A 22,599-nucleotide genomic window follows, 5' to 3' on the forward strand; every position below is an offset into this window, starting at 1 on the left:
ATTTGTCACTGACCATGTCTTTCACTTGGCAGTCTAGCAGACCTGTTTTCCTTCAGGTCCATCTACAGCTAATCAAGGGGTTTCATCCATCTCTATAACTACAAGAACTACTCTGTCGGTTCCTCCAGTCATCCTGAAGCAATGAGGGTATCCAGCTCCTTTAGGCATGGCTTTGTAATATGAAGGGCTCTCATAGGTTTGAGAATTGCTGGACAATTCAACCCTTTCCTACATTATTTAATATTCATGAGATATTGATCCATGGGGAAATGGCTTCAAATTCTTTCTCAGCTTTTTTGCTCATATTTTTACACAGGATCTAGATGTTTAGAACACCTTGATGCTCTGAAGGGCATAGCGCTTTTTTTCCTTTTATTATGAATTTCTATATTTATTTCTCATGTATCTTCTCTGGGGTTATCCTTGTGATTTTAAGCTCTGTGAGACAACTGTCTTCCTTTCCACTCTCTGTAGATTTTATTTTAAATGTTATAACACCATTTCTGGCAGCATGTTAGTTGATGGGTCAGCTGAAAAAGAATACTATACTGTTTAATCCCAGATACGTCCACTGCCTCAGTGCCCTTTGCTCCTGGAAGAAATGCTGACATTACCTCTATGTTTCATGATTTCTATACCTTTTCCTTCTCAGTGTGTTTTCCCAGTTAGTTTCCAGTAAGTCTACGAAAGCAAGCAGACGTAAAAAAAATTTTTTTTTTACTTTCTTTCTCTGTATTGGCAGACAATGCTTGAAAACCTTGAGTGCAATATTATTTAAATCCCCTTCAATCCACTTTCCAAACGTCATAAAATCTCAGTGCTAGCAGGACTCTCTTAGCCCCTTTCTCCTATCTGGACTATGATCCAGTCCAGTGATTTCTTGATGCTGGAGGCATCTGTTTTGAATTATGTCCCATTCCAAACAGATGTGTAACATCAAGAGCTTTTCATCCTCCCAGAGGCTTATCCCTTAAAGAGCCATTTCTCAACACCATCCATCGTGGGCTCTGGCTCCACAGGATTGCTGTAGCTGCCAAGAATATCTAGAGAATCTCAGAGACAAGGTACTTTCAACCATCCTCATGTCAAATTCCTTTCACCCCAATGTGACATTCTTACTGTCCCTACCCATAGCTGGAATGGCACAGGAGAGCCATGACACAAAAAAAATCAGCTCTCCTTCCAGGCAAATAGTTGCAGCTGTTCTTCTACAACATTCTTGCCTTCTGCAACTCTCAGGTTAGTCTTCCAAGAGCAGCCAACCCTTAGCTCTGGCTGATAGCCAAGGGGCAAGTCAGTGCCAGCACGACAAAAACAACCACAGCTTCACCTCAGCTGTAAATACAAGGTCTGGGACTTTCCCTGAGACTTTAACGGGAAGTTCTTTCACCCTGCACAGACAGACAAGGCTTGCAACATCCCCTCATCTTGCCCTCCCCTCTGCGCTAGCCCCAGCTTCCACCAGATAAATGCCAACAGGGCTGTCGAGTTTTCTGCACTCTGGTCTGGGCAACAGGACCTCTCTGCAGCTCCTGAGGTCTCTCTTGCTCCATCACAAACAGCATCTCACCAGCTGGGAAAGCACTGGCTTGCCTAGGGAGACTGCAGTGGCCAGGTGAGTTTTACACAGACAAGCCACAGGTTTCTCTCACTTTTGTGGGTGGGAATTGGGAACAGAATGGCTAAACTATCAACCTGAGCAGTTTAGGTGGGCTTGAACTTAAGTTTTTAAGTCTTCTTATAAATTTTTACCTCAGCCTTTCTCCCTGCTAGACAAAAAAGTACAAAGCCAGGGCACGCCTCCTGGTTTTGTATTGACATTATACAACTATTAGTCACTGTGAGCTGATGTAAGGAAGCTCTGAGACATAGGGAAGGATTTGTATTTGTAAAGTTAGGACAAACCAGAACTTCAGATTAGTCAATTGGTATTCAGAGAGCTTACATAGCAGACAACAAGTTTATTTAATCTTCCAGAGGTGTTTCCTGTAGTTAAAGAAGTGGAGAAAGCTTCTGCAAATAAAGATTGGTCGGTGGGTTTTAAATGGTGAAGCTAGAAAGCAGATTTTCTTTCCTGAGCCAGAGTGAAAATTCTGGTTTAAATTCTAGTAGCAAGTGCAGGTACTTCAAGGGTGTTTGATTTACCACACATGATAAGTTATCACTAATAACAGTCGGAACTAACGACTCTTTTCACTGCTGGATCCATATGTGGATTTCATGTTTTCTCTTACTCTTCAAGCAGCATACCAATCTTAATCCTCTTTAATATTTTATAAGCAAGGGGCTTCAATGCTGCAGAAAGAAATGGATTTTTCTTAAGTATTGTCTTATAGCAGCTCCACATTATTAATTCAGAGGACATTTGCAGCTGTCAGAACTGTTCTTCAGCTTTAATGTAGGAAAATTTCATATCCTTTCTAAATCTGCAACACAAACTGTCACTCAGATTATAGGCCAATTTTTTCAAGACTGTTGAGACTTTATAAAATGATGCAAGTAGTGGAAGACATAAACTCTCTTTTAGATGTGGCCTTTCTGAAGCTCCTTGATTTGTTAATAGCAATGATTTACACTAGCATGAAGTAGTACTGTAATGACATATCAAAATATTCCAATATTCATTGGGAAATCAAGCATCCCTGTACTTTCTTCCTCCATACTGGAATTTTCTTATCCAAACATATTAAGCACTTTCCATATTTGTAATTTTAGGCAGATGGCACATTTTAAAATTACTTCTTTCAGTTACAGGCAGAAATGCTAAGTGGATAAGGGTTCTACTTCATGTTCCCCACATTAGTGTTTTATTTCAGAGCAGGAGCTCACTTGGGAACCGAATCTGGTGCCCTCCACCACGTACCATGCTGTGTTTCACACCGCAGAGCAGCCTGGGGACATGCAGTCTTGGCTGCTCTTGGGAAAACAAAACAATCCCACCGCTAATGGCATTTAAGCTCACAGGACCAGATCAGAGCTAAACCAAAGTAAAAACCCCAGCTATCTACCTAGCATGGGCATTGGGTGCTCAGAACCATCTTTTCCTCCCTACAGACTCAGTCCCTCAAAAATGCAGACAGCAACTGAGGCTTTCAGGAAGAGTAGTCAAAATCTGCATAGTTTAAGGCCTGCCTCACACCTTCCCAGTCTATTTTTATTAAAACCTGTTTATTTGGTAACTTCAAGATTAGAGCTAACCATTTCCCCCATTCTGTTCTCAGTTACAGTGCTAGCAAAGTGGAACTACAAGATTTTAAACATTTTCTGTGGGACATTTTATAGATGTTGGCATTTAAACTTTATTCTTATTCTATTTAGGTTTTAATATACATTGACTTTGTTTTTTGAAAGCTGGTTTTTGTGAAGAAAAGGTAGGGACACGTATTTGAATGTCACCTTTACAGATACTCACTACTCCCGCTACTGTGGGGGGGTTTGTCCCTGCACGCTCTAAAACAAAAAATTGGGGTGTTTCTTCCTATTTTGACATCACTGTTTAGACCCACATACTCTTTCAAAATTTCTCCAACGTGTATTCCCCTTAATGAGCGCACAGCCAGTGAAATAGTCAGTAAATTCACTTACTTGATGTCGTAAAGTGGCTGTGAGAAATGGGTGTGCTCACAAATGTCCTCGTGGAGCATTTTCCGGGCTGCCGATGATGGCTCTCTCCTACCTGAAGACACAGTTTCAGCAGGGTTCTTCGGCAAGGCTGCGGCAGGCAGTGGGTGGCAGCTGTGGTAAGTACTGGTTATATCGGCACTTCTTGGAAACAGAGGAGGAGCGGGAACAGCTGCCAGCAAGAATATTAATTAGAGGACTGACAAAGCTGCCTCCCAGCCTCACAGTGACTACTGAGTACAGCCCTGGAGAAACAATTGCAAAGGTGGCTTTAAGCTATTTTTTTTTACTTTACTAAACAGTTGAGGTGACCATCTTCTGGTGGGATTACCAGAGGAATGCTCTAACTTTGGTGGCGGTGGTGTGCTGGAGGCACAGGTTCAGGGTACCCAGCTCAGGACCACTCTTCTCAGGCTTGGCTGAACCGCTTTGTGTGTCACGCTACAAAGTGCTGCAGATCACCCTGGTTCAGCTACAAGGCTAGGTCTAACCTCCACTGGGAGATGCAAATCCCATGACTTGCTTAGGAAAACATGAGGTTAAGATTAAATCAGGAATGAAGACAGGTCCTCAGCTCTGGATGGTTTCCCTCCATGTGCTTTTCCCAAGTGGAGCAGCCTCACAAGGACAAATCTGAACATGCAGAAAAACCATTTCCATAAACAGCATGATATCGCATAAAAATGAGAATATTAATAAATTTCATTTGGATTCTACAACCTGAACTGCCCCAGAGATTCATATAACTTGGCACTTCAAAGGTGCTTAATTATAATAATCTGCTACAAACTGCTTCATCAATGGTGGAAGTGGCTCAGCCATCCACCTTAGACAAGTTACAGCACCTGAGGACTGGGATCAAAGTGTTTTACTGCTGCCTGTGACCAATCCATTAGTGATACCAACTATGTGAGCAAGTTTCTGTAGGCCTCTAGATAAACAAGCCTTAAGTGCTAAGAAATTTAGTGGAGAGGTTGATTGCCAAAGAGCAAAACACTTTCTGGCATCATTAGAGCACAAGAATGTCTGACAAAGGATTTCTCTGGCGTGGTCCCATGCTACAAGGACTGTGAGAGCAGGAAATACGTAAGAAAACATGAGTACTCACAACAAGTGGGTAATTATGCGATAATCATAATAGCATAAAATGGTAATGCAATAAAGACAATGGGTTTATTCAGAAAACCCAGTTCCTCATTTTGCATTGCATTTCCTTGCTGGAGCTGCAAGAGAGGGTCACCCTGCAGGATGGAATTATTTTGTCCAATTAAGCAATTACAAAAGCAGCATGACACTTTTTTTCATACCTCCTGGCACCCTCTTCTTTCCTCTTCAGCTAAGTTTAGGAAGAACACACAAGCTTTTCATTTGTCTTTGTTCCATATCACCGCAATTGCATAGGTGGGGCCTGGCACACTCCTTTCTTGCTCATTGCATGGTCTTGACACACAAAGCCAAGAGCGTACCTTCTGCCTTGACCCCACAAATTTCAGGAGAGATACCAGTAGCCTTGACCGAGACCCGGGACAAGCAGAAGACAAAAACCAGGGTGACTTCCCTCTGAAGTCAGCAGCCTCTGCACAAGAGGGCTCAGGCAGCAGAGGTTTGTAAGAGATCTTGCGTAAGGTTTCATAAGCCCCTGTCAGCGGGTTGTGGCACCAAATAACGCTGGCTGCCCTGTGCCATGCTGCAAGCAATTTGCAAATCCCAGTAACCTGGCAGAGAGGTTTCCTTTGTCCCAGTGCCTGGGCTAGGAGCCAAGGTAATGATCCAAGGCTGTGCACACTCGTCCCCGCTTGCCAGGCTGGGGAATTACCAGCAGCAGCTCAGGCATCTGCAAAACCTGAGCTGAACTCAAAGGGAGCTTTGGTCAAAAAAAAATAAACTAGAACTTTCACTTTCTCAGCATAGGATGCTGTCCTGAACAGTTCTGAAAGTTTTTTATTAATCTCATCTCCAGGGGGGGGTGTTTATTATTTTAAAACTATGGTTTTTAAATTCAGGCTTCTCAGCAGTTAATTTTCAAAGCCTGTAGCTTAGCCTGCTTAAAGAGTCCTGAAATCATTGGCTCAGTAAGAAGGGGAATTTCTTCCATCTTGAGAAAGAACTAGTTTTTAAAATATTGCCTGTCAAGAATTTTTCCTTGATGAAAGATGCAACAGCATTTAAAACTGCCTCTTCTTTTTTGGTGAGGAACATAATTTCTATATTTCTGAAAAGATCTGTGTTCATTCTGTCCTGAAGGCAGACATGCCTCTGCAGTTGCCACTCAACTGCAGTCAAGTAGGAGAGGAAAATATTCAAGTCCATGTAAAAGAAAGAAAGGAAACCAAAAGGACCAAGTAAATACATTTAATGTACTTCATATTAAGTGATTAAGGGAGCTGATAAAGATATCCACCGTTAAATCATGTGTCTTTAAACACACTTTGGTATATAGGCTTGTATAAGCAAGAACACAGATTAATGAACTTTCTGTAAAATCAGCTTGGCCCCATTCCAGACATGTTGCAAATCCACATATGTTATGAAGCAACTGGGCTTCATTTTCTTCCTGCTTGTGCCAACCTGGTCCAAAAGCAAGCTTAAGCGAAAATCAACGATTCCATTAGTCTAAACAGGAAGACAGTGAGGTTTGTCATGCACTCCTAGAGCTCACAATAAATACGTGGCTAGAACTCTGACATTTTTAGCACTCTGAAGGTCTGGGCTTGGTTGGTTGCTGGTGTAATGCCAGCTAAATCCAGTCTTGGTGTATCCTACTGATGGGATGACAGTAAAAGCATCTCAAGTAACATCTCCTGCCTCGTCCTCCCTGCCTTTCGACAGACCAGAATGACATAGGGTCACAACTGAATAGCCATTTCTCACCTGTTTCTTTCTCTTTTGGTGGCACAGACATGCATGTCGGTGTGTGTACATCATGAATTTTTCAGGGTGTCCATCATTTTAGCCTGATTTCTGTAGAAAGTGAGATTTCTCTGATCACGCAAAGGTATGTGAGTGTATGTATGTTTATGTGTCTTCCTCAATCATTGTTTTAGTGATGATTTCAAACAAATATATCAGGAGGAGAGAGGGCTCTGTTTTCCTTACGTTGCATGAAAAAAGGCAGCTGAAGACACCACAGAGGCATCCTGAAAAATGAAAGACTATATTGTGACTATATACATTTAAAAGACCTAAAAATCCACAAGAAGAAATGTTATAGGAGTCGTCTCCTGTGATTGGAAACTGCTTCAATCAGCGCTTGTAATCATCCAAGAAACACAAACCCCTAGGAAGCCAGGATTCATTATTTCTAGTGTTATTTCTCTGTGAGACAGTTATTTGTTAATGTCTTTAAATGGCAGACAAAATATGCTCAGAAGAATAGCATCACAGTGAGGGGTGGACTCAGCAGGAATCTGGGAGGGGTTCTTCAAGTGTGGTGGATCTGCAAACATGTCGTTCAAGGTCTCAGGACATCTCGTGGACCAACTGGGATAAATCCAGTGCCCCTGCACTGTAGGCAGGTCTGTCTTTCCTTCTCACCCTTGCTCACCTTCAGGTGTTTTATGAAATATCTTCATTATCCTTGCGGTTGACTAGGCTGGATTAAAGCTTATTACCTACACACCTCAGAACAGTACAACAGCCCTGAAAAACCTGAGGAAATTACTCGAGTTATGGCTGGGTCTTACACGTTTATGGGACCAGCTGGAGGCGGTGAGGTTTCCAGCCCCCTCCATACTTTTGCTATGATTTAAACAACATTAAGCACATATATTTAGGCCTATACTTCATCTGTTTGAAGAGCCTCCAGGCAGCTTTAGTGTTCTCCTGATAAAAAGTGAAGTTGCGGGAAATGCAGTGTCCTCTGTAGGAGGATTTATTGTCTCACACAATTATTTTTTATCAGCTTTGTCAAAACTTGGAGCCCAGGATTTTCTGCTGAGAAGAGCAGCAGATATTCATTTGCTTGAAAGAAAATTCATGAATAATTTGTTGTAATATGTTTGTGAGGAGCTATTCTGTGATTTTTTTTATGTGTGTAAGTACTGGATTAATCACAAGATAGTAGTTCAGCCACATGCCTTTCAGTTTTAGGGGTATCAAGCAACAGAAAACACAGTTCATAATTTAGGGCAGATTTGGTTCTACAACAGTCAGCTTATAAGAAACGGTATTTGTTATAGAGTGAGCTCTTTCTCTCTCTGTGGGAACGGTAAAATGAAACTTTAAGTAAATGAAATTGCCTCAGAGTAGTGTATACGTCCTTCTGAGGAGACTTTTTAAATCACATTTCACCTGTTTTCAAGCTACACCAGGATTACCGAATGTTATGCGTGTGTGAAATTCTTCATAAAGATAGTTCCAAAGCTGCAGTACTACATATGCAATAAATGAAGTATTAATCACTCTCTTTTCTTACTACATTTAATGGGCTACTATGTGTAATTCTAGCGTATTAGGGCACTTTTGTCTAATATACATCTTTTGATCGTAGATGACAAGACAAAGCAGGATTCTAATTTACAAAATAAATTTAAAAAACCAGCTGGGGATGACTTCTACCTGCCAGTACATGCAATAAACAGCTAAGACAATAATGAAAATTAACACTATTCCTGAAAGAAACTGTTTAACTTTGGAGAACTTGACAGCACGAGAAACCAAAAAATAAATAAAAATGAAAAAAATATAGTTCCAAACAAATATATGTACTTATTTTTTTATTTGTTTGAAGTTCACCAGGCCCTTCCACAGGTATACAGGAATTTTAAGGAAACAATGAAAAAAAGCAACTGGACATTAAAAAACTAAACCAAAACAAAACAGAAAACCAGGCACAGGATATTCATTTATCAGGTAGGGAAGGATCAGGTGCACACAGAAGCACTGGGGAAGGAAACCTGATTGAACCTGGTTAGCCTGTCCAAAGAGGCATGAGGAAGGTCCGCAGGACACGGGACAACTCCAAAGGGTTTATTTTCACCAGTTCAGCCATGAATGCCAATTCAGGATCAGCTCACAGTTGCCCAGCAGGGTTAAGATGTGCAATCATGTCAAGCCCTACAGCGTGCTGGGCTTTATTTCTGTAGTGGTGGTGAGAATTTGGTTTCAAAGCATTTTGGAAGAGACATGCTCTGAATCTCTCTTGGTGAAATGACTTGAAATGTGCTCAACCCTGCCTATGTCATTCAAATTATGAAAACAAGTTTTGAATCCATGTAAGGAACCGCGTGTTTTCAGGTGCTTTCTGACCAGAGAGATACAGAGCTTTGGCTGAAAAAGACCTTTAGCAGAGGCTTTAGGACTTATATATGGGGATGCTGTGTGAGAAAGTTCAGCTGATCCTTGCTGTACTGACAATGAGAGATTTGGGGAAAAAAAGAAAACAGAAACAAATCCTCTGTGTTAAAAGAGCAGTGGAGTTAAGGTGAGGTGTAAGAAGCCATGTCCACAGCTTAAAATGAGATCTACAGGAGGGCATAGTCTAAACCCAAACCACTTATCCCAGATGTCCCAGTTTCACTCCTCTACAAACAGAGTTAAATACCAAAGGTTAGTAAACCTGAGGGAAGAATTTACTTCTTCATGCAGCAGGACATTATTAGCATCCAGCTGTGCAATGGACTAAATTTAGTAAGCTCAAAAGTCAACTCAAGTGTCTCCCCATCATTACAGAAAAATAACCCTTTCAAAATCTGGAGAAACAAGCTTTTTCTAGGAAGGTGAACCTAGAAAACAGATTGTTCATACTGATGTTCTAGTACATGAATCACTGGAATATGCAGTCCATACTGTTGTCATGACTCATGTATAACTATATATGAATTCACACAGATTAATCTACCCCCAGCATGCTATACAATTGGCCAGATGTATTATGTCAGGACCTTTATCTGCTTCCAGGATGTTGTACCAGATCACTGGCAAGCTGCTCCAGAGAAGCCATTCTCATGCCTAGCACTGTTTATTATTTGCATAGTGTAACAGAGTCTCTGCTGTTATTTACAAGGAAATAGCCAAAATACTTAGTTTACATAGAAAGAGGGCCTTTGATACTTCACTTTTTAAAGCTATGCTCCCATAATATTTGTTCTGCATATTCTTTATGAACACCTTCAGGATTATATTTACAATGAGCTTAAAAAAAAAAAAAGAAAAAAAAAAAGATGATAAATGGATCAGTGCTGTAACACTTGAGACTAATTCCTACAGTAGGCAACACCATAACCTACCTGGATCACAGCTGTGCTGGCCATTAACTCTCTTCTTATTCTACTTATAAACCTTTCTTTTCATGGCTATGGATCAAACTCCTGGCAATGCTTTGGCCATTTATCTTCTCATAGTCTTTACATCCTGCTTCATCTTCTAAACTTTTGCCCTGAATCAAAAGATAAAAGAACAGACCCAGTAGAAGGTTTTGGAAAATGATAGAAGGGAACTTTTGTCCCAGCTGGGAGCCACCACAGGCTACCAGATGAGATCAAGTACTCAAAAATGGACTTGTCCCGCTAGCAGAAGAAAAAAAAAGGAGAGTATACTACATTCTGAAGGTGGGCAGGTGATGTTCCATAAGAAGTACAATTTGAGAGGAAAAGGAGGTCAGAGGATTTGGCAGCTGCTTAAAGAAACTACATTAAAAGCAAAGACATAAAGATGGCACTCGGAACAAGGACTGCAGTAAGAGCCACATGGCTGGAGCTGTGAGTTCTTCGGAAACTTCAAACTCAAATACCATACATAAATCAAAATCTATGGACAAGCACAGAAGAATAGTACTAACATGTTGATAGGATCTGAAAAGCCACAGCACAAAAAGAAATGTAATTAGTAACGTACATCTGGAATAACAAGAAGTTTTCTATAAAAACTGTTAAAGGAAAATCAAGGAAAGAATTGATCCACCACTCAACTGAGAGAAAGTTATTGACTAATGATTCCAAGAAAGCCGACTCTGTAATGCCTATTTTGCTCTTTCTTCACTAGAAGGGTCAACCATGATAAAAAGATTTACATCAGTAGCGAAGAACTGAAAATTCTGGATAGATGATAGAAGAAAATGATTAGGCTGTGCTCAGGTGAGTTAAATTACCTGAGATCAGCGAGGCTGATGAAATTCACCTCACATTGTTCAGGAGATAACAGAAGCATTTCCACAGCCATTAATAACTATCTGTAAGAACTGTGTGGAAGAGGTAAAGTTTTGAAAGACTGGAAAAGAATAACAGCTACCTTTAAAAGTGAGAAGAAAGAGGATGTGCAGAATTACAGCCCAATCCATTTAAGTACAATTCTCAAACAAATAGAAGATAAGAAAGAAACGGGTTATAGGCACAGGGATTAATCAAGAACAAATCATTCTAAATCAACCTCATTTCCTCTTGTAACAGGATAACAGGCCTTGTGAATCACAGAGGCTATACAACTTGACATGAGTGAAGTTTTTAGTATGGTAAATGTTAGAGAAGATTTTCAAAAGCATACTAGGAAAATGCAGCCTAGATTAAACCAATATAAAGTAAAGCTCTGTAGAACTAGCAGAAGAAACATTTTCAGTCTCTCAATCATTGTCAAAATGGAAGACTGCATTTACTGCAGATATACAGGGGGTCTCTCCTCGCAAAATTCCTGTTCCAGAATTTCATTAAATGGCATAGATTCTGGAATAGACACTATGCTTATTAAAGCTGACAGTTTGACAAAGTTGAAAAGGGCTGCAAGCACATTAGAGGACAGGCTTAGAAACCAAAATGATCTTGAGAAATTGAAGCTAAAGTTTGAAAAAATATGGTGCTATTCAACAGGGACAAGTGCTCGATACATCTCTGAGTCAGAAAAAACTGCAGAAATCGAGGATGGAGCAAGTGGCATGAGAGCAGTCCAACTAAAGGTTTGGGTGTAACAGGATGCATTTACATTAGTATTTCAGTTCTGTTCAGATGTAGAAGCAGATCACCACTTTTCAGGCTTTGCTTTACGCCACAGAGAGCTCTTGGAGCATATGAAACTAGGTTCTGCTCCATGAAAGCTGAGCCAGAAGACATACTTTAGGTGCACCCCAGTGCACTGCAGCTGCTAATGGGCACTCAGGCTGTGGTACTAGACTAAAGTTAGTCCAAGGTTGAAATCTCTGATACATGGATAGTGTGAACATCATGTGCTCAGCCCCAGTTGTTTCACTCCACATCTTGGTTCCTGTTGCCACACACTACTTGTTAAAGTACTCATAGCCTTAATGAGTCACACGCTGACTGTGAATCAGCTCTGTCGTGAATAAGACAAATGTGACAGCAGGATGATGTGTTGTCTACGAGGCAAGTGAAGCAATCCTTTTCTATCTGGTAAGATCTCAGCAAGAGTACTGCATTCAGTTTTAGCACCATACTTTTAATTAACAGTTGGAGCAGTTTAGCCTAGAAAGATCAGAAGAAAGCCATGAGAAAGACAACCACTCTCAGAAGCATGAATTGCAGGGAAAGATCTGGAGTTGTTTTATCTAGGGAAGAAAAGGGTGAAATGGTAATAGCTTTCATTTCAATAAAGGCTGCTGCAAAGCAAAGGGGGATAAATTGACACCTGCGGAAGAGGCAGTACAGATTACACATAGGAAAATCTGCCTAATACTATGGCTGAGTAAGCAGTAGGTGAGGGAGACTTCAAGACCCACAACACAGGAAGGTTTTACAAACAGGTTAGACAAGCATCTGTCAGAGTTGGTTTAAACGTAGTTCATCCTGCCTTAGGGAGATGGACTAGATAATCTCTTGAGATCACTACCAGAGTTATTTGTTTTACTTCTTTTTAAAATGTAAATAGTAAAATTACTCTTTCCTGCTCCTTTCATCTTGTCTTTCTACGTTTTGAATCATTCCAATGATCTCCCATCTGCCATTTCATGTTACGTCTTTCTGATCTTTCCATTACCCATCCCAGATTATCTCTTGGTCCCATCTCTGCCTTTCCGCTCTTGGCAATGTACTTCATCTGTGGCATTGCTTCTGCTAGGAAATCCTTCCTTTTTCCTGTGTGCAAAGCAATGTGTCTGTCTCCATTCAAATACCTACATAACCAAAGTATTTACATGTAACTGCTGAGCTAAACATTGTTCTTTCATTCAGTTCTGCTAGTGTTTATGCAGTAAGTAGAAATGACAGGTTTGCAGTTAGCTTCTTTTTTTCTTTCAGAGCCTTCTTTCATCATTACTGACCAAGTAAACTCAGAGATTACTGCCATTTGCCTTAAAATAGGATAATTCAGTGTATAAGAATACAGAAACAATGCAGGAGAGAAAGGACAGTTAACCACCACAGGAGCTTGCATGGATTATCTTTCAAATAACAAAAGGCATCACTAATGTTAGGGGGATGGATATAAGTAAAAATATTATGTATAGACATAAATCTCTATGGCTTTTTCTCAGTTAATATATAGCTACATATACAAAAGAACAGATAATGACTACTATATGTTTCCTTGCTGGTATTTCTGCTTTCCTCTGGCACTTTGAGAGCGCTCAGCATAACACACGGGCGCAGAGCAGACCCCCACTGCCATCGGCTGCTTACTGAGACTGCAGTGCCAGCCTTTGGGCTGAGCTTCCAGGCACCAGACTGGCTCTCCGTCCCTTGCACTTCTGCTTCCCACCTTTCACACTGATGTATGACAATCAAACACCTTGTCCTATAGAAAATTACTATCTTCTTGCATTGCAGCTATCATTGTCAAGGACTCTGGGAGGCCATTTTCCTTGTTTTGACTTTACACCCACCCTGTCGTCATCAGAGGCTGCATTTTCTTCAAATACACACAGCAAAGCCAGAACTTACCCATGCACTCTCTATGTGCTACTAACCTATCACCTGAATTAACCTCTGGAAGTTCACTGCAAAGCCCACAACCTTCTTTTAATACAACAACAGCCAGCTGGCACAAAGATATGTTGGAAGGAAGTTAAAAAAAAAGAATTCAATGGAGAAAAATAATTTAATGCTGTCTCTGTTAGAAGGAGGCCTGGGATTTAAAAGCAAACTTGCCTTGTCTTACATGTGATTTTCAGAAGCAGCAGATGCACTATTAAATTAGTATCAGTTTGACAATATACTTCTTAAAAAATTAATTGGCGACCAGTTTATTTCTAATATATAATGTGTACCATCATAACAACTACGGGCATCGCTATTAACTAATTCTTGAAAAGAAAAGGTAAATTCTGCTTACTTTATTCAAGCAAATTGTCTCTCTTGTTAAAAATGGTATTGAGCTAGATTGGAACACCAGTATTAAAGGCAGATTTAACTGTCTTCAACTTTCTACAGAATAGTATTCACTGCCTTGTGCAAGTCTCTTTATATCTTAGATAGTGCTCCAAGAAACTGTACTTGGAAAAAAAGAATATTCCTTACATTAATTTTTCTTATCTCCCTCTTTTTCTCTTTTCTGGCAAGATGAGTTCAGTGCTCACTAGCAAATAAGATGTTCAGTATTAGTGGACAACAGAAGCACTTTATAGACTTATTTCTTGCTGGTGGATCCATTTCTCTATTAAATATTTTTTATAAACACAAACAAAACATAATTTTAACTGATGAACCAAATATATTAACTGGTAAGATTCATTTGAGTTTTGCATTTTTCCAGTCTTACTTTGGTGAGGAGAATAATTTGCATAGTTCACTCAGCAACAACTTAATGATATCTTGAGGGCAAATACAGAAGTTTTCAACTGATGATCATGTGTTACAAGTAAGTTTTACTTTTCATTTTAGATAATAGTCTACTTCATTAAAAGGAAAAATTAAGAAAGGAAAGTTGAGTCTTATTAAGTACGGAGTTGGACCATTTATTAATATTACATATGCAACTCCTCTGTTCTTTTTGAAATACAGACTATTCTCAAAAATGAATTTTATAGCTTTAGTCATTTTAGAGCCCCATGGGACATTAATAAAGCCCTCAGAGAATGATTTTTAAATATGTCAAAGGACTTTGCATTTGTATGCATATGTCAGAGCACACAAATATGCAAGAGACATTCAGATGGGTCCCTTTGAGGACGTATTTTCATGCTCAGTGTGTTACTTGATGAAGTATACAGAGTCCAGCTGGGTAGCTGGGACTGCAGCTTCAGGAGAGCTGTGCTGCAGTCTGCCATGGGACCTGCATGAGCCACACAGGCCACCAGATCCTCTGGCCCTTTTCTGCCTGAATTGATTCCTTCCCCTAATGACCAGAAGCAAACTGCCTTGGCAGCTCTCTAAATCCCAGGGCTTCCACAACTCATTGCAAGAATAGTGCTGAGCAGGCACTGATGCCAGCTGAGGGCTAGCTAGCTACATGCAGAGCTAGTTCAAGCCAAAATCTTCACATATGATTCTCAGAATAAACATCTCTCTGCCGACCTTGCTAGTGAAGCTTACACCCTACAGCACAAGCCAAAAAGTTGTGTGCATCCCTGATGCACGGTACTTAACTCTAGGTCACAGAAGCATAGAGGGAAATTCAGGCTTGATTTTTTAAAATTTTTTTTAATTTACCAAACAAATGCAAGCTTTGGGTCAAACAATTTAAAATCATGACAGATTTTCAGAAAGCAAAGCCTGTTCTGGCTAGAGAAAAAATATAAATGAAAGTGAAAAACATAATCTCAGTATTTTTAAATGGCAGATTTTCATTCTGAATGGTGCTTCACAGAAGAATGTAAGCAAAGGGTTAATAAACAGCAATAGCGAAGCAATTGTTTTGGGTCTAGCTAACCACTTCATGCATTTCTTTCCTGCAAATTGGAAAATCAGTTATCCCCACAGCTTTAAGACAGTTAGCTGTGATGCAGAAAAAGCCTTGAACCAGGGCTCCTGCAAATCAAATGGCTGCTCCAAGTACTAAATTGCTGGCCAGTCCAAGAGAGGGATCTCTCAAGATGTCCTGTTGGACATCTTCCTTCAGGCCCTAGGTTTTCTGGTTTAAGCTCACCTTTTGTAAAGTGAGGACAACAGCATGTGGACCTACTGCAAGACCTTTGGAGCAGACCTTTTTGATTCTGTATTTGTATCATGGACCTCACTCCGCAAGTACAGAGTGTACATACTGCTATGGCATGGATAATACATTAAAGGCTTTGAAGCTTCCAGGTACAGTGATAAAGGAGGATAGATAAAAACCTCAAACAGAATTTTATTATGAGTAATATATAAATACCAAAAATCTATGTTCAACATGAAATATTCCAGTTCCACTGCCCAAATGCTTCATGGGACATTCTTCAGGAAACTGAAAAACAATAATAAAACAAAGTGGCACTGACTATTCCTATTAATACCGAGGACAACAGATAGGTTTGTAGCTACCTTTTTAACAGCTCTTCTTCAAGTATTTTACAAAAGACATTCCAGGTTCTAATCCGGTTAGAAACACACTCGTCAGATTTAAACCCAGCCAGCAGCTCAGCCCCAAGCAGCTGCTCACTCATTCCCCCGTCCTGGTGGGATGGGGGAGAGAATGGGAAGGCTAAATCTGAGAAAACTCATGGGCTGAGATAAAGACAGTTTAATAGGTAAAGAAAAAGCCGCGCAAACCAGCAAAGCAAAACAAGGGATTCATTCCCCACTTCCCATCGCAGGCAGGTGTGCAGCCATCTCCAGGAGTGCAGGGCTCCATCATGCGTGGGACTTGGGAAGATAAACACCATACTCCGAGCATCTCCCCTTCCTTCTTCTTCCCCCAGCTCTATATGCTGAGCATGACATCATACAGTCTGGGATGTCCCTTTGGTCAGTCGGGGCCAGCTGTCCCGGCTGTGTCCCCTTCCAACTCCTTATGCCTCCCAGACTCCTCGCTGGTGGGGTGGGGTGAGGAGCAGAAAAGCTCTCGGCTCTGTGTGAGCTCTGCTCAGCAACAATGAAAACATCCCTGTGTTATCAGCCCTGGTTCCAGCACAAATCCAAACCACGGCCCCACAGCAGCCACTATGAAGAAATTTAACTCTACTCCAGCCAAAACCAGCACACCTCTTCAATGTTTTTCTATGGCATAAGTAAGCAGAAATTCCTCTGAAACACATGCAACCCTTCTCTATGCTCCTGTATCTTTTCCTTCTGCTTTCCCTTCGAGAGAGAGCCACAACAGCTCAGCCAAATGTTAAAATCCAAAAAATGGATGGAAAAGAGAGTGCCGTAAGAGACAGAGAGGTGAATATCCAGGATTGTCTGTTAAAATGTATCCAGAAATCTTCTGAGAGTGTGTATTCAGAAGAGTATGCAGGAAGCATATTAAAAGGCAAGAAATATTTATTTTGTATAGCCAAAGTAGATGCTAACCTTTCATTTTCAAGAGACTGATGTTTTGCTCATTTTGTTCCTATTACTTTTTTTTTTTAACAGATGAATAAAATATCTCCCAACACAATGGCTTTGGCTCCTAACACTTCTAACAAAAAACAAACAGTGTGCATATTTGGAACCGGAGATTTTGGAAGAGCTCTGGGGCATAAAATGATTCAGGCCGGCTACCCTGTTGTGTTTGGAAGCCGGAGCACACAGACATCCAGCCTGATTCCCAAGGAGGCAGAGGTGTTGAGCCATGCAGAGGCAGCGCAGAAAGCTGCCATCATCATCATTGCAATCCAGAGGCAACATTACAACTTCCTTACACCACTCACAGAAATTCTCCGTGGAAAAGTCTTGGTGGACGTAAGCAACAACTTAAAAATAAACCAGTATCCTGAATCCAACGCAGAGTACCTCGCTCAGCTGGTGCCTGGCGCTAAGGTGGTGAAAGCCTTTAACACCGTGTCAGCCTGGGCCTTGCAGTCAGGCGCACTGGATGCAAGCCGGCAGGTAAGACTGAGCAATAGGGGTTTCCTACATCATAGAGTTATGTATCATATGGCTTCTTAACAGCTAGACAAAACACACATGGGACATACAAATCAGACAGGGTTGAGATGGTATTTTCACTATAATCACCTATTTCAAACTAAATGTGAGCTAAAATTTACTTTTGGCTTGTAATATGTATGGAACGACAAAGAATATCAATAGCTTGCCTCCGAACTCGGTAAGGTGTTTGGAGACACTGGAGAAGCAAGGTAAGAAAGACAGCAGAGATACAAAGAGAGAGACAGCAAATCGGGAGGAAACGAGGGTTGCATCAGTTGTTCACTGGGATTGTAAAGTTAAACAGAAAGGAGAAAGGAGGAATATATCAAAGCAAGAATAAAATGAAGAGAGTAAAAAAAGGGAGGCAAGGGATATGATGGGGCAATAGAATGTGTATAGGCAACAGAAGTGAGCTGGAAGATGAATAAAGTTTTCTAAATCAGAATCCACCACCACAGAAGTTTAGCACAACAGTTAACAAGTTTAACGCAACAAACCATTTTAACCAGCTCCTTCACCACAGGCCAGTGAGCACAGAGCTGGTCATAGGAAGGAATACAGCAGCTTACCTGAAGACAAATCATTTATTATTATCCTGTTTTCTGCTGCTCTGAGGGAAAGTGCTCTTGTAGAACACAGGAAATCAGCTAGCTACTCAAACCATTGCCAGCTTTGCTTTCTGCTGCCAGATAAACGGATTTCACTAAAGACCCAAGGACTCCCAAGCCTAGGCTCTACAAGCCCTCATCCTACCAATGAGAGCAGAAATTGCCCCCTTTCTCCCAGTTCCAAAAGGAGTATTGTCTTGCACAGTCACAGAACAGATCGTTTCTTCACTATTTTACTAGACTTGGAAAGAAATAATATTTCCTTTCGTGATAGGGCAACCATGTTTTAAAGATCTCTGTCCCCAGTTCCCTGGAATACTTACAGACCACTGTAGCAGCAATTGAAAATTTTGCTCCTATTAATTCCTGCTGAAAATTTTGCTATTTACTCCTATAAAATCTTGTGCTTACAAACTGCTTGCAGGTATTCAGAAGAGCATGTCAAGTCTTCTAGGCACATACTTGTACTAAGTGTGTTACACATTGCTTTTTTCAGATTCAAAGTTTTGCCACTTGAAACAATTTCCTTCCCCAAAGAAACGATTCATATTCTTAGTTCTTGGACTTGTTGGCCAAGGAAGTACCTATAGGCTACTTTTTGCCTATATAATTTAAGACCAGCCGGGAAGCCAACAAGTAGCCTATGAAACTTGTTCTCATCATCCATATCCAGGCAGGACAGCTGTAGAGAACATAACAAAAGTCTGTCTAAATAAAACTTCTATTTGTTTTTGGCTGCAGGTGTTTGTCTGTGGAGATGACATGGAAGCTAAGCAGATGGTGACGGATATTGTTCATGCACTGGGTCTCACTCCATTAGATCAGGGATCCCTCTTGGCTGCGCAGGAAATAGAAAATTACCCTCTGCAGCTCTTTCCAATGTGGAAGTTTCCCATCCTTCTGTCCCTTGGGCTAACCACATTCTTCTTCTTCTACAGTTTGATTCGTGATGTAATCTACCCTTATGTTTATGAAAAAAAAGACTTTTCTTTTTTCATTGCAATTTCCATTCCAAATCGGATCTGCCCTATATTGGCACTCATCCTTCTTGCCTTGGTTTATCTTCCTGGTGTACTTGCTGCAATTATTCAGTTATACAGAGGTACCAAATACCACCGTTTCCCAGACTGGCTGGACAAATGGATGCTGTGTAGGAAACAGCTTGGACTAGTAGCCTTGGCATTTGCATTTGTGCACGTTTTGTACACTCTTGTTATCCCAATTCGCTCCTTTGTAAGATGGAAAATCAGCAGTCAAATTGTCTCCCAGGTAAGTTTTGTTCCCTGCTCTATGTCTTCCTTACTTCTGGCCCTGTTACAAATACTAACTTCTATCCTGAGCTTCAGGAATTCACAGGGACAGTCTAATGTTCTTTACAATAGGGTTATTTTCCTAGTTTCTGTGTTCCTTTTAACCACTGTCACATCTAAAGGTTGTTGAGTTGAGGGGATTTCTGGCTTCCATCTTCCTCCTATATAGTTTACATAGTAACAAAAAAGGCAGGGAAAATTGAAACAGTAAGAGTAATGTAAAGAAACATTTTCCCTATTTCTCCACATTCCTTTAGGAATGGCACATATTTTGTCTTTCTGACCTTACTTAGCAACAAAGGATCACATACCTGCCCTCAACAGTAGGTCTACAGCAATGTAAAACATGCACCATAACTATAGGTACATGAAACCTATATGTAATATAATGTCTTTTCTGCTTTTTGAGCAGGCATTCAAAGTAAATCTCCAATGATTTTCAGAGAGTTAATGTATAACATTTATCTCCTAGTTACCTTAAAGGATATTTTTTCTGCATATCGATCCTGAAACTGCTTGCACTAAGATATATCCGGTCTTCTTTTCTTCAGGTACTGAACAATAAAACACAACCACTCGACAACACTAATGCCTGGCTTAGTGACTCTTATTTGGCTTTGGGGATTTTAGGATTTTTTTTATTTGTTCTTCTGGGAATAACTTCCTTGCCTTCAGTCAGCAACAATGTCAACTGGAGAGAGTTTCGATTTGTACAGGTAAGAAAAAGACTTATTCTAAAAAAACTTCTTCCCTTATAAACTATGACCACAGGCAGATTTACTAGAGACTTAAGGCTCTCCTCCATTACTATCTCCAAATGTGATGTGTGCACTATCCACCATCACACAGCAAAAAAAAAATATACACAGCTATACAGCTCACCTGTAAAAAAACATGACTGCTCTGATGGCTGCTTATGGTACAACTGGGATTACTGCATTAACCAGAGAAAATTGGGAAGACGTGAGCTCCTAAATGAAAAACAGAAAGCTGACATTGTGGAATTCTCAAATTCCACAATTATACTAAGTCACAAAATGTTTTAGCCATTTATTGGGCTAATTTTGTCTGTTCACAAGAGAATTCCATTAAAATGGGTCTGAAAAATGACAGCTCAGATTCTCTCAATGCCAAGCATCTAAGGAGAACCTGCAGTTTCTGCAGACTCTAAAAACCGCTGTGGCTATAAACAGGCTGTCCTTGGTAACACAATAATACCATTCCATTCAGAGGAAGCTTGGTGCAAGCTGCCGGGCCTCTGCAGGAGCTGGGCTGGCAGAGGAGGGGAAGCAAGGGAAGGGGAAATTACTATTGATGAATGTTTTATCAAGGCCAAACACTTGCACAGTATGGTAGTTCTGGATGGATTAGCATTAGAGCATATAAAAGCTTGGATCTCTCCACTGAATTACAGCATTTTTTCTGCATTTTCACAAATACGACAAACACTAGGCAGTATGTGCGAGCTAGCAAAAATTATCAGGATTGCTGATAGAGAAAAAAGCAGTGTGTTTCACCTAGATCCATTTGAATGAATCTTTATATTAAAAAACAGTAAGAGCCTTTATATTATATAAAACAGCTTCATTTCAGCAGTTCCCGATTAGTCCCAAAGTTGGCACATTCCACAAAGCTTACTATGTCCTATAAATTGCATTCTGGTTTAATACACTGTTTTAACCTCCACTTCTTTCTTTCTTTCTTTCCTTTGTTCTCCCCTAGTCCAAACTGGGATATCTGACACTGATTTTGTGCACTGCACACACAATGGTTTACGGTGGAAAGTGGTTCCTGAACCCATCATCGTACAGATGGTATCTTCCACATGCCTATATGCTCTCCCTCATTGTTCCATGCACTGTACTGGTTGTGAAATGCGTGCTGATATTTCCTTGTCTAGACAAACCTCTTAGGAAAATTCGACAGGGCTGGGAAAGGAATCCCCAGTACTCAGAACAGTCAAATTACATTATCAACAAGTCTGCAGTATAGTTAGACTAACCTGTGTTATCAAAAAGAAGGAAAAAAAAATATGAAGGCATATCAAAATGAAGTCCTGAGCCTCCTTTCTCTGGAAAGTGAGAGAAAAAGTGAAAAACGTGACCAGGCTCTGAGTAAAATAAAGCCACCCTAACGACAAGCTTAAAATACAAATCAAATGAGGCCATTGAGTTCCTGCATCCCGGGCATATTTTCACACAGGTTCACGTCCTCTCAGTATATTCCCCTTTGCCTATTCACCCTTCAATCCCAAGAAGGGTATGAGAGAAGTAAGTGATCCTCCATGTCCATCCTCTGTTGTTCCAAACCTCCTCCAGGGCTGAGCATAACCAGAGTAACCTTTGGTGTTAGATGGCATCTGCTCATCTTCCCTATCCTGCCCACGGGGTCTCAGGTCTACATGCACCTACACACACCCACACAGATCCACATGCACACGTACATGAACATGCATCCTGTTCCACCCCCAGAAGCCACCTGGGGGTGCAGGATGGATGCTGGCTGAGGAAGAGCTCTCTTCCTCCCAGCATTAGTTTATCCTTCATTAACATCTAATCCACAAGAGACCTATGTTCATACCTGAGAGACAGTTGAGTAAGATTTGTTTGGTTTGTGTACAGGAATTCTAATGTTCAAAGTGTTTGGGCCAAGGATTACTGAATCCTTGCTTGCACTACTCTTCCAGAAACTCAGGTGGCAAGGGGATGGGGAGAGACCAAAATGGCAGAAAGATGCAAAATGCGAAGCCTAATCTTCTCAAGTATAGGGGAAATGTGGCCAGTGCTTTTTCGTGTAAGCAGTGAGTTGTGAGGAAATAAACTGAATGAAAATCCTGTTATATCAGGTTGTTGTATTATATGTCATGCTTATATCTCATGAAGACGCTGATTTTTCAAAAAATAAATCTTTGGATGCAATATTATAGCTATTCTATGAAAATACACATATTTTAACTGCAATAAAGCATTTTTTTTTACAGTGTTGAGCTCTGTTATCATTTCTGGAACCTCTCTTGGTGTGAAGCAGCTGCTGGTATGCTCAGTTGCACAAAAGTGTTGGAAGGCCTTAGGGCAGTGAATAAAACGGGATCTTGTCTTCAGCCAGCTGCCTGGGCTTACCTTCGCCATCTTTGCTCCTTGGATGCTCACATAAGCAGATCTTTGCTTAGGCATCAAAGTGGGCTGAGGACAT

At 40.7% G+C, this 22,599-nt stretch overlaps 1 protein-coding gene across 1 annotated transcript; it reads left to right on the forward strand.

The window, feature by feature from the left end:
* Nucleotides 1-16,991: 16,991 nt before the first annotated feature.
* STEAP4 (STEAP4 metalloreductase) lies at nt 16,992-22,246 on the forward strand. The gene is made up of 4 exons (XM_009956854.2): nt 16,992-17,447; nt 18,839-19,366; nt 19,959-20,123; nt 21,130-22,246. Exons 1-4 carry the CDS (start codon nt 16,992-16,994, stop codon nt 21,397-21,399), a joined length of 1,419 nt encoding a protein of 472 aa, XP_009955156.2. The 3' UTR covers nt 21,400-22,246.
* Nucleotides 22,247-22,599: the final 353 nt, after the last annotated feature.

The sequence above is a fragment of the Leptosomus discolor genome, chromosome 6, assembly GCF_034619465.1.
Source record: "Leptosomus discolor isolate bLepDis1 chromosome 6, bLepDis1.hap2, whole genome shotgun sequence".
Taxonomy (NCBI): domain Eukaryota; kingdom Metazoa; phylum Chordata; class Aves; order Leptosomiformes; family Leptosomidae; genus Leptosomus; species Leptosomus discolor.

Excerpts from the sequence above, each read along its gene's own strand:
- STEAP4 (XM_009956854.2), top strand. The coding sequence starts at position 16,992 with ATGAATAAAATATCTCCCAACACAATGGCTTTGGCTCCTAACACTTCT. Across the intron at positions 17,448-18,838 it reads CACTGGATGCAAGCCGGCAG|GTGTTTGTCTGTGGAGATGA; the intron begins GTAAGACTGAGC and ends TTTTGGCTGCAG. Across the intron at positions 19,367-19,958 it reads GCAGTCAAATTGTCTCCCAG|GTACTGAACAATAAAACACA; the intron begins GTAAGTTTTGTT and ends TCTTTTCTTCAG.